Below are 19,492 nucleotides of genomic sequence, written 5' to 3' on the forward strand. Positions count from 1 at the left end.
TACGCGTTGTATCTCCACGCATGGTATTTCCACGCATTAGATCACTACGAGTGGTATTTCCACTCATTAGATCACTACGAATAGTATTTCCACGCGTTGAATCTCCACGCGTGATATTTCCACGCATTAGATCACTACGAGTGGTATTTCCACTCATTAGATCACTACGAATGGTATTTCCACGCGTTGAATCTCCACGCGTGGTATTTCCACGCATTAGATCACTACGAGTGGTATGTATTTCCACTCATTAGATCACTACGAGTGGTATTTCCACGCGTTGAATCTCCACGCGTGGTATTTCCACGCATTAAATCACTACGAGTGGTATTTCCATGCATTAGATCACTACGAGTGGTATTTTCACGCATTAGATCACTACGAGTGGTACTTCCACGCATTAGATCACTACGAGTGGTATTTCTACGCGTTGTATCTCCACGCGGTAGATTACTACGCGTTGTGTATCCACGCGTTAGATTACTACGCGCTGAATTTCTACACGTTAGATTACTATGCACTGTATTTCCACGCGTTAGATTACTACGCGCTGTATTTCCACGCGTTAGATTACTACGCTTGCTATTCCCATGCATTAATTCACCTTATACTGATATACGAATCGAAAACTGTGGATCTAAAAATACAGTAACATAGCTATCTAGAAATACACAAACGTCCTTGCATAGAAATCTCAAAAATTCATATCCAACAATATTAACAAAAGGTAGTTGAATTTTTCAAAAAGAAAAGTCCGACCATGGAAAGAAGACGTCGCGGATACAAATGTTATTACACGCAAGCACCTCCGATCTTCCGCGTGAACAGCGAATGGCCTTTCTTGTCAGACACCCTCCCCCGCGTCAGATCGTTTTTCTTGTGGGTGCGATGTTTCCAGGCGGAAAATAAGATAATGGCCTCGTGCTAGGCGCGAGAGCAGCCCCGTCGGCAGCAAGGAGAGAAAATGGGGCGGCGAGAAATAGCGAAGATCGTGAGAGCGGGACACCTGCTGTGGGACGAAGGCTGTCACGGTGGAAGGAAAAAAAAACAGTAATGCAACGGAACGCGTAGGACAAGTCCCTAGTCCTAAGCCGACGAGCGAGCGGAAAAATGTCGGCCGTTTAGTCCTGACTCTCGCACGATGGCCTGTCAAGTAGAAACAGGCGATATAAGTCAGACAAATTCATCCGTCTCGCGTGAAACGTGTAATTGAAGTTTCATTTGCGTGACGATTGTCTGGTGACAAATTGAACACGTGTTTTCGACATCTACACGCACGTGGAGAAACAGAAAAATTTATAGGCAGAATCATTCAAGCTAGATGATTTAATAGTGCATTATTGTTCATTCGTATAATGTCAAAATGGAGTCATCCCTCTGGAGGAATCTTTGTCTAATACATTATGATAGAGAATTTTCAAAGAGTTTGCTTCTATGATTTTTCTGAAGGAGGACTCTCTATTTACCCCATCATGAGATCCATCGTTTTTCTGTGTTTACACTTTGTATGCTTTCATCTTTTTTTAATCGAGATTACGCAAGGTCTACCGTTTCATAAAACAATCTTCACAAGAAAAGAAGCAAACTTTTCCCGTAGCGTTTATTAGGCGACAAAAGGAGACGTGTTCCACCGTTGAAAACGATTATACTGGAACAAAAGTTACGGTTACCCTTTAACTCGTTAACACCTCCCGTTTCATTAACGGTGTATCTTCCTCCCCCGTCGTTCGAACAGTCGGTGGAAAAGGGTCGAGGTTGGTTGGCGTCGTTTTCTCAGTAACAGACTGTCAGGACCCTTAAGTCGGCGCAGGAACACGTCCTTCGATCCTGCGGGTCGCGAGAGCATGCGAAGTGGGTAAACTCTTGCAGCGCCGTCTAACGAGTATTATAATTACTGTCGCGTAACTCAATATTGCCCCCTCGATATGCTAAACTCCCGCGGAATATAGTGTTAATAGGCGTGGAATGGCGCGGGACAACACCCCGCTTCTATTAATTGCACTTCACCCTAAATGCAAATTGTTCGAAATTGAGCGAGGGCTCCCCGAATATTTGGAAACTCCATTACGGCCCAGTGTTCGTCCTTTCGTTCGCTTGCGAGCAACCCGCGCGTTCACCTACGCGTATATATTCGACGATGAAAGTAGCTCGATGAGGAGACTTTTCAAAATTTAAAGTTTTATTTCTTCATGTTTTTTATCAATTTAATTCTTATTGAAGTAATCTTTAGATTATGGTTTTTACGAGGATTATTCATGCTACTGAACATTAGGACTCAATATCCACATATCCAGATATGCACATATCTCCATATCCACATATGCACATAACCACATATCCAAATATCCACATATCCACATATCCACATATCTCCATATCCACATATCCATGTATCTACATATCTCCATAACCACATACATATCCACATACATACTATACATACATAGACTGGTGTACATACCGATATATGTACTGATATTTCTCTACAGTACAAGTAGCTTCATATCGCGGTAGCTACATATCTATGTCCCTATATACATATCCTGTATTCCTATATCCCTATACAGCTATTGCAATACAAACACCCAGAGATGTACTAGTGGTCTGAATAAGATGAATACGAATGTAGATGCATAAATAAAGATAATGAAAAATGCAAAGTGCATATTTACAGAAGTTAATTTTATTAAGCGGTAAAATGGATTAATATTATCCTTGAGATAAGCCAGGGTCATCATTGTTCCAGGTAAAGAATATAAGTTAGCAGGAAAGTAAGTGTGCGATAACATTCAGTCTCGGTGGGATTTCTTGTTCGCAATTAGCAAGATTTAATCCATCGTCGCGTGTTGAGCATTACGTATATCGTAGGAAGCTCAAGTTCCACACGCATGGTAGTTTCTTATCGTCTCCTATCCATCGAAGTGTACGGTAGTCCTTCTGAACTCGTTAACAGTTTCGAGAACGACTTGGTCGCAATTAATTATCCTTGTAATTACGTCCGCAATTTACGGTGGCGAACATCGTCCGAACGCGACCAGTCTTTTTTCAGCCGCTCATCCCGCTACCCGAGGAGCGTGAACGCGTGCCCGTACTCCCTCGGTGTTTAACGGCTAATCTGCCAAATGAAGTGTTTTTGTGTTTGAGCACAACACTTCGTCTCAATAGAGGAGCAAAACCGCCCTCGGGGAAAAGGGTTGCTCCGACATGATTGATGCTCGAGGGGGCAGAGAGCCCAAGGGTTCCACGGCAACCCTTTTTAGTCAAGCGCTAAACGGAGTGCTTAATTGAGCCACAGACCTCAGAACCTCGGACAGCTAATCTCCTGGACGTATTTACAGGAAAACGATGGACTACGAGCTTTTTCTTGCCCCCTCCGTGCAACCTCCTTTGCTTGTCTTTCGACCGAAGCTTTTCTGCTTGCGAGCGACAACCGTTTCCGGCCGTTTAATGTTCAACAGCCTCGTGAACCCGCGTTTCGAGCACTCTTGATGGTTGTTGTTGCGGTAATTGGTGCTCGGTCGACGCCTTTCCTAGATATCTTTTCAGACTTCCTTTTTGCCACGTGCGCAAAGTACTCCTCAGGCTAAATTAAAATGTACCTTGCTACACTGGCTAAATATTAATAATATCCTGCATATATCAAGAAGCTGAAACGATCAATGAAAATAAAAGAACGTAGTTTTTATACGAATACCATCGTATCTGCGGAAATGAGCTAGCTGATCACGCAGTAAATCTCTGTTATCTCTACTAAAGGAAGTCGTTTCATCTTAGGATTTTACAAGAATAAAAAATTTTATTTTTGCAAGAGTAAAATCGCGTCGAAAAGGGGATGGTCCAGAACATTATACATGTAAATCAGGATGCCATTTCCGCCATTTGTAAAATATTCATATTACAAGTGGAATTTGGAATTTTTTCAATGAAGTGGTTTTCCAACTGTTTTTCACGATGATCTACGTATACTGCAGAGGTTTCGAGAAGGTAGAATTCTAGATGGTTACAGATCCGAAAGAGATGAAGACGTCGCGTGGGATCACAGAACAGTTTAGTGTTACTAATCCCGGGCACGATTTCCAGGTTCGCATTCATCTGGATGGTTTGTGTCAGGGTGTACCTGCGCTTCACCCGGCCAGAGTAGAAATCTCAAACTCTTGAAACGGATATATTTTCACGAAGTGACATTCATCCCCGACGGGGAGAGTGGCTCGGTCCGTGCCTTTGTAAGGGATCCCCTCACGGTTGCATTTTGCATCTATGCGCCGTCCGAGCGGAGCGGAGCGCATGCAGCGGCAAGAAATTCGATCTTAAACCACTCTGGAAAAAAAGGAGACGAGCCAATGAAGGCGCGGAAAGGGGGAATCGAGAGAAAGAGAGAGAGAGAAGGAGAGGAAGGTAGGGAGGGCAGCAACCAGTGGAACTGAATACGTTTGTACCTGAGCCCGACAATGGGCTTCGTAATTCGATTACAAGGACCGCCAGCTAATTGTTAATTGCTGGCCTCAGGACCATATGCCGACAAAGGTTTCATAACATTATATGGAATATTAAAACGAGCAGGCACATACGTGGATTTTCAATGCGTGTGCCCTACATGAAGGTCTTTTGCTAGCCTCCGTTACGTGGGCCTGCCTCACGATCCTTCCTTCGTGGGAAAACCTTCTTACATACTATGAAATCCATCGTATCCATAGACAGATTTTCTATCGGTCTATCAGTCAGACTTTCTATTTCAGTCTGATTTGGAATATTTTGTTAATACTTGTTTTGTTATTTTACCCGAGTGAGGTCATACGAGTCATAAAAGTAATATGATGATTGTAGACTTCATAGAATTTAAAGACATATAGATAAGTGAATTGAAAGATATAGAAGAATGATAGGTTAGTTAGATGATGAGTTAGATTTGGACATATCTAGTTGAACCTTCATTTAGATAACTTTCCCGAGAACATCATTCACCTTCTGTACCATTTTCTCAGATTAGTAAACTTTCTCTTAATCGTTTCTATAACCATGTTGGTAGAAAATGGCGTATAACAATTTTGCATCCATCTTGTTATGAATGATTCATCCAAATAGTTGCAGGTTGAACTTCACCAATTATGAAGAAGTAGCAAATTAACAGACCCATGCAAAATGACTTTCGTATTACAAATGTGTCATAAATATAAAAAGACAATTGTCTAAGAAGAAGATACTCCTCTTAGTCATCTAGGTAATCTAAACCTGCGCAGCATGAAGACATTCGCCTACCAGACCTTCCTTTGAAGAATAGTTGTTCAGAAGAGGTCTCAATACAGAGCCATGTTTGAAAGTAACGATTGTCCGAAAACGGAGCGTCCATGGCAAAGGGCACTGTAAATTATCAATTCCGTGATCCCGTTCAATTAACCCCATTCGAGGGCCGCAAGAGGTTCGTTTGATCGAGATATCGCGCGACCCTTTAACGAGTAACCGATGTCAAACGCAGCCAGAGACAAGGAGGAAGGAAAGGCTGGGTCAGTCGCGGGGGAATACACCGAATTCGAGATATATCCAGCAGAACTAACTATTAATTTGGTTCCCAGGCGGTAGTAGGAGGGGTAGCCGAGGGAAGTCGGCGAACGGGAAGGAAGCCCGGGGGGTGAAAGGCAGGACCAGAAAAGCCTCCGGGGCAACAGATTACTGTGTACGGCCTATGGATCCTTTCCCCTTCGCCTTCTCCCTACCCATCTCCTGGTCGACGTGGCTGGCCCCGTGAAGTTAATAATCATCAAAAGTCACAGTGTTTGTCGAGGGCGGCCGACCTTTGTGCGCCCACGCGTGCTCCTGACGCTAATATGACTCCAGCCGGGCTTTATTACGAGTTATTAGAGTTATTACATCGGCGACGGATTTTCACGTGCAGCCACGTTGCAGTCGATGCAACCCCCTTTTATCCGACTCGCGGCTTTTTCAACCCTTTAGCTTTTTTGGAAACCCTATCAATTAAACCCTCCTTTATAAGAAAGCGATATTTTCCCTCATTTTTATGTCAACTTTTTGTTTCATATTTTTCGACTCATGTCTAAATAGGTTAGGACAGTGTTTTGCTAAACTGAGGATGTTAGTTCAATTTGTACTATATGTGGTACTGTTACATCGGTATGATGAACAATGTTTAATTTGTGTATTTAGGAACAATCAAACTTTGTGAAGGTATGAAGAACAATGTTTAGGTAGTGTATTCAAAAACAATCAGTCTTTATGAAGGTATTGTGGTCTTCATAAAAAAATGCACTTTACACAAATCAGTCTTCATAAAGACATTGTTGTAAATATATTTCAGTTCACATTAATTTATGTCTATATCATTAATTTATCAGAAATGCATAAACACCCGCAATTACAGTGAAACAGTCTGATATTAATGTCCTTCCCAGAAAATCCACATACAAAACAGAAAACAACTCACCAAAATATAAAAGAGCCCGAAGTAAATATACTTGCACCAAAATAAATATACTTGTACCAAAATAAATATTAATTAAAGCAAATTTAACTAAATTATTGCAATGCAACACGTTTCAGTAGCGGAGAGATTGATTGTCTCTCCATTTTCGTGGGTTCACCATAATGGCGGCCATCACGGCTCGCCAACTTGCAAAGATCGCATCAGAGAGGAGTCGATCTCGTACGGAGCATATTGCCGGGCAAATAGGTTCTGGTAACAAAGGGTGCATTCAGTCGAACCCGATTCCGCGGCTGACGGCGAAAAAGGGGACAATGAACGCGCGGTGTCAAAATACAGGAGGACCATAAGGCTAATTTGCCGAATTTCTGCGCGCCTCATTCACGCGGTACACCCTCGCGATTATGTTGGAAGTTAGGCCCGTTGTCTCGGTTTCTCCCGCATTGTGACCGACTTTTTAAAACGAGACCACGGGCTAATGACAACCGGTGCTCAGACACGTGGTGTAAAGAACTTTCAACCTTTGATTTCACCGCGGTCTTGATTTAAGAATGGTAGAAAATTATTTATGGAGAAATTAATGGATCACAAAATTAACTCTGAAAGAATTTTTATTGAGGAAGTTTTGTATTAAGGAAGTTTTATATTAAGGGATCTTTGTATATATGTATATTTTGGATAGGAGTAATTACCGCAGTCATCTCTTAGCGCTTGGTTTGCATAAAATGGCGGTATTTCACTGAAGGTAATTTATGTGATAGGTTTGTAATTCTTCGAAGTAATTTTTGAAAACGGTGTTGCATTAAGGAGGAAAGCCTTCGGATTTTCATAATTTCGCTGAATTATTTTTGCCTCGCAACGGCCAGCACCCTCGTCGTTCGATTTAAACCCCTCTTTCCTTCGACGTCGACAGGGTCTTAATAAGAAGGATCGAATTTCAGGGCACGATTCGTGTTCTTGACACTTCCGTGTTTCTCCGATCATTGAGAAAGTCGATCGTCCGTAATCCGTCTAAAAAAGGAAAAAGGAAGGAAATAATAGAGGGGAAAGAATAAGAAAAATGTTCAGCCCCTTTGCGCTAAATTCCAGCACATTATTCTCGCGTCTCACGATTTACCTTTTCTTATTTCGAGAATTAGCAAGCGTTCGCTTTTCATCCGTCTATCTTTAGATCGGCCACAATTTAATAATCCTTTGTTACACGGAAAGGGCTCATCCATTAATAACGTTTATTCCCGTTCATTCTTTTATCGGATTAAAAAAAGAAGTTGGGTGGAACGACGAGAAACGAAATAGGTGCATTTCGAACTAGGCCATCGCGACTAATTTTAAATGCATCGATTAAACGGCTCTTTACCTGCGATTAATATCCGTCGTTGAAACGCTTGATACTTTGCATAATTCCATCGTTAATCAAATAACTGTAATATTCATATATTTATCCTCGAATCTGCCTCGATAAATGCGAACGATCAATGCAAACAATCGTTCGACGTTCTCTCGGTGCTTGAAAAATATCCTCTGTTTCAACATTCGATAAAAACGCATCAAGTTATGAAACTCTTCATAGTTTGTACGCCTTTCTTTTTTACTTTGACGTGGAGCTTTTATCTCGATGAATTTTGTGGATAAATATAAAAAAAAGGATAAATAGTATAATGATGATTACTATAAGTTTGATTACTGCGCGCTGGATTTCCACGTGTTAGATTACTACGCGTGGTATTTCTACGCATTACATCTATACGAATGGTATTTCTATGCATTGTATTTCCACGCATAGTACTTCTACGCGTGATATTTCCATGCGTCTTATTTCCACGCGTCGTACCTTCTCGCGTGGTATTTCCACGCATCTTATTTCCACGCGTGGTATCTCTACGCGTCGTACTTCCTCGCGTCGTACTTCCTCGCGTGGTATTTCCACGCGTCGTATTTCCACGCGTGGTATTTCCAGACGTCTTATTTCCACGCGTGGTATCTCCACGCGTCGTACTTCCTCGCGTGGTATTTCCACGCGTCGCATTTCCACGCGTGGTATTTCCACGAGTGGTATTTCCACGCATTAGGTCCCTGCGAGTGGTATTTCTACGCGTTGTATCTCCAGGCGTAGTAATTCCACGCATTAGATCACTACGAGTAATATTTCCACGCATCGCATCGACACGTGTCGAATCACTCGAATAATTTGCAACGAATTAACATTCACCACACACAGTTTTACAGCATGTGTACTCACATACAGTTTCACCACGAGTTATATTACCACACCTTGTATCGTCACCCGCTAAATAACCTTAAACCCCCAAAACTGAATAACCATTTTAACTCTAAAATCTATTTCGATTCCGTCTAAGATTGTTCACAAAATGTTTCCACACTTCTTAGCTCCATGACTTCCTGACAAAAACCATCTCCTCCGTATAAAATACGCACAACAAGGCTCATTGTTCGGCAACGGGTGTACAAGGATCCTCTCGACTACGAACGATCTTTGCTGTATCCATAGTAGTTGTACATGGAGCCGTTTAGTCTCATTGTAAAAGTGAAATCGCCTCGTGTTTGGGATGTTATTTGTAGCACATTAGTATTGTATCGCAGTTCGTCGGGGTTAGACCGGGGCGTTGGAGTGTTTAAGGGTGATTACACGCAACGACAGGGGTGGCTTTATTGGAGAAGCTCGCCAGTGATTCTCAGTCTAAGACATTTCTAATTGCTATGAACATTTGTTACTTTCGTTACTATGTTAGTTAACATCAATTTTAGAATACTCTTAAAACAAGTTTGAGTATAAAAGCATTTTGTCTATGAAATGTTTATGAAGGTTTCTTAAAAATATCTTGCTTCTATTTATCAAATATAAAAAATGTGCCACTTTCTTTTAGTGCAAGTATCTGACAAATCTATTAAACGTATATGTATATGCAACTATGGTTAATGAAGGAATATTAGGGACGTAACATTTTGCGCCAGGGCAATTAATTTTATCGGTTACTTTATTCAACCATACAGAATACATGATGAAGGTTTGAACGTTCGTCAAAAATATTCCGTGTTGAAAGTAGTTGAATATGCGAGTAACGCAAAACGGTGTCAAAAATCAGAATGATTAGAGTCATGCGATCATCGAAGCAGTTTACCGGTTTTAACTAGAAACTGACCACCCTTCACCCGCTGGAATTGATTTAACTCGCACGCTGCACGAATCACGCCGCATCGTCAATTATCCACGGAACGTGTATCCGCAGTGCGGATGCACAGACGTTGCCCGTTTCGTGGGCTCTCCCAACCGAATCGAAATGAGAACGACTGTACGGAGGATTGAATTTGCACGACAGTTTGACAGAGTCGTAGGAGAAGGGGAAATAGTATGGGCTAGGGTAGCAAGAAGGAGGGTTGATGGAGGGAGGGCATAAAAAGCACGCTGAATAATAGACTCCAACCCTCTCCAAACATCTCCCTTCTCTATGCATACCATGGTCACGGTGCCCTGGACCGGAATCTAGGCTTATATTCGAAACTTGTCCCTTCCATCCCCCTGCTCTATATCCACGATAGAGCTTCTCGATAAACTTGTAATACGACCGAAGGAAAAATAACTATTAACCCTGTCCTGTTTTTCTGTCTCTCTCCGCCGACCTATTTGCACAGCTATCATCCCCTATGATCGAGTTTTTAATCTTCTCTCCATCTTTCCATTACGATTGTTCGATTGATACATGTTCGATATTTTACTTATTATACAAACTTTCATTTTTGCATTCTAAAAATTATTATTTGGAGCAGATTTGATTGTATATGAGTATTAGGTGTTTTATGGAATATATAGATATGTGTGCATATGTGTATAAAATGGTACTACATGTACTAAGGATTAGTTAAGAATATGTAGGTATATGTAGATAGACAGATAGGTACATGTGCATGTATAGATAGGTATGTCCATATATACATGTGGAGATACGTGCATATGTGTATATGTATACATATGCATATGTGTAAATAATGCTTCCATCGAATAAATCTGTTTACATAAATTTACATAAAACTTGAATTTGATTTTTCCAATATGTAATATGAACCAAATACTACTATAACAGACAACTATAACGAACATGATTTTTACAAATGTTACAATATTACAATAATATAGAAACTATTACACTTCATTGTTTTATCTCTCCCAAAAAAATTTGTTCCCACATAAAATCATCTCTAAACCACATAAACCATCTCTAAACCACATAAATCATCTCTAAACCATATAAATCATCTTCAGAGGTATAAAAGGAATCGAAACGAGTATGAGATAGATACCTCTCCAACTCGTAACTCTTTGGAACAACTTAAACCACCGCCATTGAACAATAGAGGAAATCTGTTAATACCAGCACGAACGACAATGGCGTGAGCGGCTCTCGAATACCTTTTTACCGGCGCTAATCCGAATTCGACGAGAGCGAGGATAAAGCGACCATCGTCCCGGAACGATGCGCAGCGTCCATGCAACGATGACGAGGGCCACCAGGGATAAAAGAGACGGCAACGATGGAAAAACTGATTTTTGCCGCGATACGCGACCTCGTCGAGACACGACTTGTCACCGTATGGCCGATCGACGAAAACCGTTACACGGCTGGCCGAACTACGTTAACATCGATATTTCCCATGTAAACTACCGCTGTTTCCCGAGATTTTCCGGGTACAACTGGGCACCCCTAAAGTGCTTTTCCGTCCTCCGTAAACGGGCTTGGCGTGAACACGTTTTCGGTGCGTTTCGAGCGTAATCCGCCTGCAGAACGCATGGGAAAAATGTCCAGAAAAATTGCTGAACATAGGTGAATTTTTATACTCGGAGATGTTTTAGGGAGCTTTCTGTAACGTTTGTAAAAGGGTAACCTAACTCGAATGTACTGATTTTGACTGCTGAACAAAATGTGCAAAATAGTTGGAGAGGTGATATGAAATCGTGGATATCGTTTCAAAGGCATTAGTTCCTTGTGGTAATAATTTAGATGACTTAAGTACAACACCCTATATGTTTGTATCTGTAGCACCCTAGTGCTACGAAAAGCAGACTTTCATTTGGTAATTCTAAATCGTATGAAAGATTGAATGTTCATATTTGACCAATTTTACGACCCCGCTGTAGAATGATTAAGAGTATAATTAGTATTCTCTGGCCAGTCAATTACCGCGCAATCGTGAACTGCTCGATCAGCTACCGAATCAGAGTACGACTCGTCTGGTGTCTTCAGGTTCGTAGTGGTCATGCGCGAGGAGGTGTCGCCCCATGTCCAGGCCGCACTCCACGCAGGCCGACGCAACGTGCAATTTTAATCCCGGAATTACTTCCATTTTATTCCAATTTTCTTGCATTTAAACCGTCTAAGCGAGTTTACCTTGGCAATATCATTGGAGCGTCGTGCAGGGCGAGATGGTCGGCCGAGAAAGAAGAAAACGGTACGGGAAGAGAAAACGTTGAAGATGGGCGGAGAGATGGGTCGGAGATGGAGAAGGTGGAAGTACCTACTCTAATAAATTTACGACCTAAAATGGTTAAGCCGCGTTAGCCCTGTTCTTTATATTTCCGCGAGAGGGAGGTGGGAGAAAGAGGTACTCAGCAGCAGTTCTCTTTTCGAGGGAAACATCGTTGTACACGAGACAAGAGTCAAGGGTGGAGGACAAGGAAGGACAGATAGAGAGATGAAAGACGAGAAGAAGTGGATATATAAGAGATACGAAGGGAAATTCGCTTATTTTCCCATCATTTCGACGTGGCATCTTGTCCATGGCCTTTCCTCATCCACGGAGCCAGGAAAGAAAATTGCTTCTCGTCCTCGAAAGCGGAATATCGTCCTGATGAGCCCGGGAATGCCTCGATATCCGTCCCCCAGATGTACCCCTCTCGTCTCGCTGCCTCGGCTTCGTTTCTTCAACGTTTTCGACCGTTTCGCCGGTGACGATAATGACAACATTCAATTTATTCCGTTATTATTCGAACGCGACACTTCTTGCAACTGCGTAAAAGCACCGGGGGAATTCGTGGAGTTAAATGGGAAATTACGGAGTGGATTACATAATAAAAGAAGGCAGAGGTGCCACTGTCGACGAGATGAGACGCCGAGAATTCGTTTGCGACGCACGCGCGTTATGCCGCCCGTCGCGTCCCTCAGACAGGGAGGATATTCGGTGCGACGGAAGTCTTTCTGGGAAATCCGATTTCGGGATCTGCAGATTCTCCAGAAATCCGATTGCTTTATTCGTTGTATCCTGCTTCGTGAACCAATGACTGTGTAAACGATAGGAATTTACGCGTGAAAATATATCTTGTTTTATAGTTCTGAAAATTTACAAGAAATGACGTTTCGTATTTTAAATTACAGTACACACGTTTATCAGCATCATAGGTTATGAATTAAAAGTTTGCATAAGATACATATAAGGATACATAAGATACGTATTAATGGATGTTTCTTATTGTAACATAAATTCTTTATTTTCTTCATTTTGTGTAGATGCATGTAATATGCAACACGGAATGCTTGTAAAGAAGTCAAAAGTCCCTGTGAGTTCTTTGACGATCATTTAATCTATCATTTATACTGCATTATATACAATAATACACGTATCGTAATATCCCATAATGAGATATATAATTAACCACCGTCATGTGTTTTATTCATTAATATTTATTATAATACATATTAAGTGAATTCTAGTACATTACATTATACTGTATTATGGTATATTGTATATTATTTTATAATCATGTGTTATAATATTATTAACTACATTCTCTTTTGAAACCCATCGAAATCTTACAATCTCAATTTCGAATTAAAAACATGAATATACTTTCGCACAAATTAACTGCCATTAAAAACTTATTACACAACGTTCCTCCATTAATTATATATTTGTCAACGTGAATATCAGTTTAAAAGTAACATGTACATCGAGAGTATTAAATACCGGTAGCGAACGTTAAGCAACTTTTAATCGAGCAATTAGCCCGTCCGTTACACACTGTACACATGAATCAAGTAATTCAGAAACACTTAAAGCAATTCCATTTCTGCTCTCCTTGGGAATCGATCATTTACCCATAACGATGACTGGTCTGAACAGCCCACACGAACGTGACTATGCGATTTATGGTCGACCAAAAAAGGATGATCGAGTCTGACCACTTCACTGCTACCATCGATGGATCTTTCTCTCGTGTACAACCGAACCCGTTCGTACATTCGTCACAGACAGGCTCAATAGGGCCTATCGGCGTGTCTTTGCGGCACTGAATAATTCATAAGTCGAGAAGCCAGCAGCCTCGATACTTATCGCGATAGACTTTAGCGGGCTGCCAACAGCAGCCATGTTACAATAAAGAAATCAACATGGCCGACCGTCCTTTTCGTCCCTCCTCGACACGGCTGCCGTTCTTGCCCTTCTTCGGTCCACCTTGGGCGAGCACCGTCACGTCGCTCACTTTCGATTTTGCCCCACAGTTACCCTCGTTACCCTCTTGATGTCGAAGGGTGGTCCCCGCACCGACTCACCCTACGAGCTCCCTTCTTACCTCATTTTCTTGGCCTGCGCTGCCTTCCAGGGGTGGACCGCCCCGCCCAGAGATATTTCTCCGCAACCCTCTTTTCCTACCGAGAGCGAGCGAGACGGTGAAATTGAAGAAACTAACGCGTTGGATGGAGAGGATGAATGAGAAGGAGAGAAGCTGCGGAATTGAAGCGAACCAGAGAGTCTCGAGGGGAGAGACGAAGACGGAATTCAGGAAAGAGAGAGAAACGGGATAAGAGAGCTTTGGCAGCCACTTTTCTCACCCTGAACCGGGATACACGACGCCAAAGGAACTCCATTTTCTGGCTACCTCTGCTTAGCGATTGTCTCTCTTTGTCTAACTCGTCGTAGACTCTTCCTGTTCCAATCTTGTTGGAAAAATTTCTTGAGTGACCTTTCTATCGGTGTGTTTGGAATTTATGTTCTTTCTCTCTGAGAGTATATTTGCACAAGATGCGTCAGATTGGTACGAGGGTTACTTTTTCTAGCTGCGTAGAAGATGCTTTTGTCATTTAGGTTTTAGGACGTTAGGTTTAATAATGACATTAAATATGTTTAATAATTTCACGTTAGATTTAATACATTTTACTGATATAATACAATGTTGAATAACTTTCAATTCACTAATGCTACACATGTTAATATTCTTCGATTACCTTCTTTTACTAAAATGTGAAAGAAATCTTCAAAGTTACTGAACTTACTGATATAACTTCTTGTATCATTTGATCAATACCTTAATACTCGTATCAATTATTTGATCAATATTTTCATACTTGTATCAATTATTTAAATTCCTTAAATAACAACGAAGTTATCATTCAACGTAATATCTTTTCCTGTATTTTCGTGTTGCAGGTCTGGTTCCAGAACAGGCGAGCAAAATGGCGTAGGCAGGAGAAAATGGAAGCCGCAAGACTCGGTCTCAGCGAATACCACGCGGCAAATATGAGGTAATATTCTTATAAAATTGTGTGGATACTAATGTTCCGTATTTACGAATACACGAGTTGATTGAAGTTTACTATTGTATCGCAGAAACGTGGCTGGGCCAGCTTTGGGTCTACCAGGTGATCCTTGGCTGACTCCTCCGGGATTATTAAGCGCTCTTCCTGGCTTCCTGGCTGCTCCTCATACGGGATATCCTAGTTATCTGACATCACCTAGACGATTACCGTCTCCACCGAACGTTGCCACCGTTGCAAACACTGTGCCAGGTAAAACATTATTACAGTATTTAATTCGAGGCAATTGTGTTCATTTATTGGTGGTTATATTAATGTGAGGGACAGTGTTTCAGTTGATTAACTTAAATTAGGTTCAATATTAGATTGATTCTTTAATAACATCTCCAGTTTATGACTCGTATAATTTATGTTGGCCATCGTGGATTCACTAGGTTTAAATTTTAAACCTAACCTCAAATTTTGTAGTTGTTCAAGAACTATTACACATATGTAGACTTTTAACCTACTATTCATCGATTAAAGATGACATATGAAGATTACCAATTTTTGTACATATATTATAAATTCTTTCAGCATATATTTGTAGAATTATAAATAGTGAAGTTGCAATTTTTTCTAACCTCAAAAAGATTCTGAAGTGGTTGAAGTTTAATACTGTTTGTCTGTTGAAATGATCTTAAAAATTTCACAATGTACAGTGCCCTATCAGTTTGGTGATTTAAGTGACCAATTGACTTGTAGCCAATTATTTGACTTGTATGAACAATTATTTGACTTGCATCAAGCTTGTAAATGAGGTAATAATAAGGAGAAATAAATAGGAAACGAATGATGTTAACAGGAACCCTAAGCGGAGGAATGGCGAGCATAGGAACCGGCGGCCACGTTCCAGCAGCACCTCCCAGTCCCCCGGGACACGATCTCCGCTCAACCAGCATCCAGGCTCTGAGAATGCGAGCCAAAGAACACGTCGAAAGCATCACCAAAGGGTTGCAAATGGTCTGAAGTTTAACGTACAACCGAGGAAGGCAACAGACCGAGTTGGAGCGTGCCATAGCCACGCTTTTAACACCGCGGGCGTGACCGAAAGCGAAACTACTCTACCTTCGACCCTTCGACCACGGAGAATGTCCAGTAGAAGCCAGACAGATCGACAAACAAGTTCTCTCGCTCCTTTTTCTAGTTGCTGGAACGACTCGAGTTGGTCGTTTCCCCTGGAATCGGTTTATCGGTTATCGAGCACCTCGACGAGAGAAACGGACGATTATGAAACGCACGAATCTCGATGGTAATCGAGAAGCAGCTAGTCGCTGGTCCGATTACTGGCTGATTGGTAAATGAAATTTGTTACGTCGCTCTTTGATACCAGTCGATTCGAGTTCGCCGGAGAAGAGAAAAGTCAAACTAGTTCATAATAGTGCAATAAACGAACAGAATGGTCAGAGACTTTTCGTAGTGTTGAGGAGAGTAGATGTAAGGTCAGAGACTTGTTAGTGAACCGAGGACCCCTTCCTGAACGATCAGTAAGTAATATGTTATAGTTCTAACAAGAAGACGTGTTCTTTCGAATGGACGTTGAGACTGGCGAATATCTGGACTGTTCGGTTTAACGCGTTAGCAATTTCAAACTTTAAGTGGATCTGAAACCTCCCTTCAAAGAATTAACTGATATCTGAACGACATCGAATACTTTGATGATATTTTACAAATGGACGCACATTAATGACGCGATGTGTCGATGTCGATCTGATATCAGACGCTGTCAAGTGGACAGCCTTATCAGGTAGCTTCAACTTAGCAACATTAGCATTTTCGAAAAAGTATTGATCGAATTAGTTGGCTGACGTGTTAAACGCAATCAAGTATCGAGACAATCGCATGTGGATGCATATCAATCATGAATTTATAACAATTCTTGACATTTATACCCACGTTAAGGGTGCAGATTTAAAACTTCGTACTTACAATTTTTTTAAACTCTCAAGATACAAACTAAACGTCTACAAAATCTGAATTACATAAGATACTAGAGTTATTTAAAGAAACCTGACAAAATTTTATTTCCTGCACTCTTAACGTAAAAAAGTAAATTCCTAAATGTGGTAAAAGACCGGCAGAGAGAATTATCAATGAGATGAATTGGTACAAACCGAGAAGGGTGAACGACCCCATCGGCCAAGAGGATCGTGTAAACTGATCTTGTATCCGAAATACGTTTAGCATAATTGTTTGATAATCATGTACGAGCCTGGTGAACAGCGACACGATTCGTGCTATTTTAAAACGTTTGTCACTTGCGCTTCTACGTCGACGAGCGACGGAACACGTGTAAAACTCATGCAATTTTATCTCCGAAACAGAGTCGAGTGTCCTGCATTAAACAAGCGAACGCTCTTCCAGAATTTCCTATCGAATCGTTCGATCGCGAAATCAATATCGGACTGGATCGAGCTGCGACGAACCCTGACAGACTAAATCCAATATTTCTTGTAGCATAGACTCGAGGTGCAGACAGCGCGGGAGACGCATTTTGGCATAAACAATATTCTGCAGTATTAATACGTTAAGGCGAAGAATTGTGCATAAGTACGTAATAAATGACTACGGTATGTGAATTTCGGTTGCATGGAAGGAGACTGGGATGCGGCGATTTTGAGATAGGGTTTTTGTTGTTAAGAGTTGTAAATTTCCAAATTTTCAAGTTAAATACGTTTGTAAATTCATCTCTCAATATTCTAATTGTCAAATTTCTAAATCTCTGAATTTCATAATTTTCAAATGAGTAAACTTCTGAACTTCTGTACCCTGAAATTCCTAATATGCAAATTTCAAGTCCCTAAATTTCAAGTTCCTAAATCACAAGAAATAATCACATTTCAATCATAAGAAATAGTCATACAAATCAAATTCTCAGATTTCCAAATGACCAAATTCTGAGATCACAAATCTCCGTATCTATAATTCCCTAGATGCATAAATCTGTAACTTTCTAAATTCCTACATTCCCAAATCCCCTAGATTCCCAAATCTTCAAATCCCCAAATTCTCAATTTCCCAAATCCCCAAATTCTCAATTTCCCAAATCCCTAGATCCCCAAATCCTTAGATCCCCAAATCCCTAGATCCCCAAATCCCTAGATCCCCAAATCCCTAGATCCCCAAATCCCTAGATCCCCAGATCCCTAGATCCCCAGATCCCTAGATCCCCAGATCCCTAGATCCCCAGATCCCTAGATCTCCAAATCCCTAGATCCCCAAATCCTTAGATCCCTAAATCCCTAGATCCTTAAATCCCTAGATCCCTAAATCCATAAATCCCTAGATCGAAAATTCCCTAGATAGAAAAATCCCTAAATCCCTAGATCGAAAATTCCCTAGATAGAAAAATCCCTAGATCTCCAAATCTATAAATCCCTAGATCAACAAATTTCTCCATTCAAAAATCCCTAGATCCCTAAATCGCTGCAGCCAAAAATCCCTAGATCCCTGAATCCCCAAATCTCTGGACTCTCAAAATCCCTAAACCCCCTAATCTCTAGATTCAGCTATTCCTAGTTCCCTAAATTCCTTTTCTCTCAAATCCCTAGATCCCCAAATCGCACTTCAAATCTCCAGATTCGTCTTACCTTATAAACTTTCATAATTTGAATAAAAAATCAAGCTTCTCACCAGTCGTCTTCCATGCGAATCGAGAGAGAAAACAAGTAGAGGGTGAAAAAAGAACGTAGACAGTTACCCACCCCCGAACGTCTATTTGTATATATACCTGCTCGTGGTAAAATAAAATTTGATGTACATATTTAATCATACCACACGTTCGTTCCCACAAACGATCCCTCAAATAAAAATCAGAGTAGTCCACGATCCTTCCTGAAATAAAATTGCTCGTTTTCGCGAGCGTTCCTTCCGATCGATCCTTCTCGAGGTCAGCTTTTAATCCACGCTTTTTCCTCCACTCTTTTTTTACTCGGACATTACTCGATTTCTTCCGCGGATTATTTTTGTTCTTTCGCTTTCAGGCATAAGCGTTAATAGCGAAAGAAAATGATCTCGAAAACGACTGGAGAAGGCCGTGTCGACGCGGTGGCGGATTTTTAATTGTTTCCGCGCGAGGCAGCGCGTATTTGTTAAGGAATTAGCATTTCAAAGAACGATTTCAATTAAGGCTTAATTAATTTCGCGGAGAGCGTCGAGCCAAGTTGGCGGCTCATTGTTCGCCTTACTTTCGACTTAATTGAAATCGAAGAACCACTCGGGCGAACTCGAGCAGTCGAGAAATCGAGCGAGACAAAAAAAGGACGGAATTATTAAAAATCGTCTGAGCAACATATTTGACGGTAATCGAACAACCAATATTTATTTTTACAATTATTTTGCCATTCTTCGATTTTACGGTTCAGTGATTTATAGGGTCTGGTCAATTTTCGGGTTATTTTTGGTAGTTGGTCTACTTTTATCAAAATCACCATTTTAGTCAGCTATTTTTTGTCAAATTATAGAATGACTTTTCTAACAT

General features: G+C 41.1%; 1 protein-coding gene across 2 annotated transcripts in view; it reads left to right on the top strand.

The window, feature by feature from the left end:
* The window catches only part of LOC100877257 (retinal homeobox protein Rx1), a 53,151-nt gene extending 34,371 nt beyond the window's left edge, over nucleotides 1–18,780 (top strand). The window contains exons 3-5 of one of the 2 annotated variants that reach the window (XM_076535384.1): nucleotides 14,867–14,961; nucleotides 15,029–15,225; nucleotides 15,818–18,780. In XM_076535384.1, the coding sequence (XP_076391499.1) occupies nucleotides 14,867–14,961; nucleotides 15,029–15,225; nucleotides 15,818–15,981 (456 nt within the window). In that variant the 3' untranslated portion in view covers nucleotides 15,982–18,780. The remainder of the gene's footprint in view (nucleotides 1–14,866; nucleotides 14,962–15,028; nucleotides 15,226–15,817) is intronic. The other variant, XM_003706386.3, reaches the window with a different exon arrangement.
* The last annotated feature ends 712 nt before the right edge of the window (nucleotides 18,781–19,492 follow it).

The sequence above is a fragment of the Megachile rotundata genome, chromosome 9 (assembly GCF_050947335.1).
Source record: "Megachile rotundata isolate GNS110a chromosome 9, iyMegRotu1, whole genome shotgun sequence".
Classification (NCBI taxonomy): domain Eukaryota; kingdom Metazoa; phylum Arthropoda; class Insecta; order Hymenoptera; family Megachilidae; genus Megachile; species Megachile rotundata.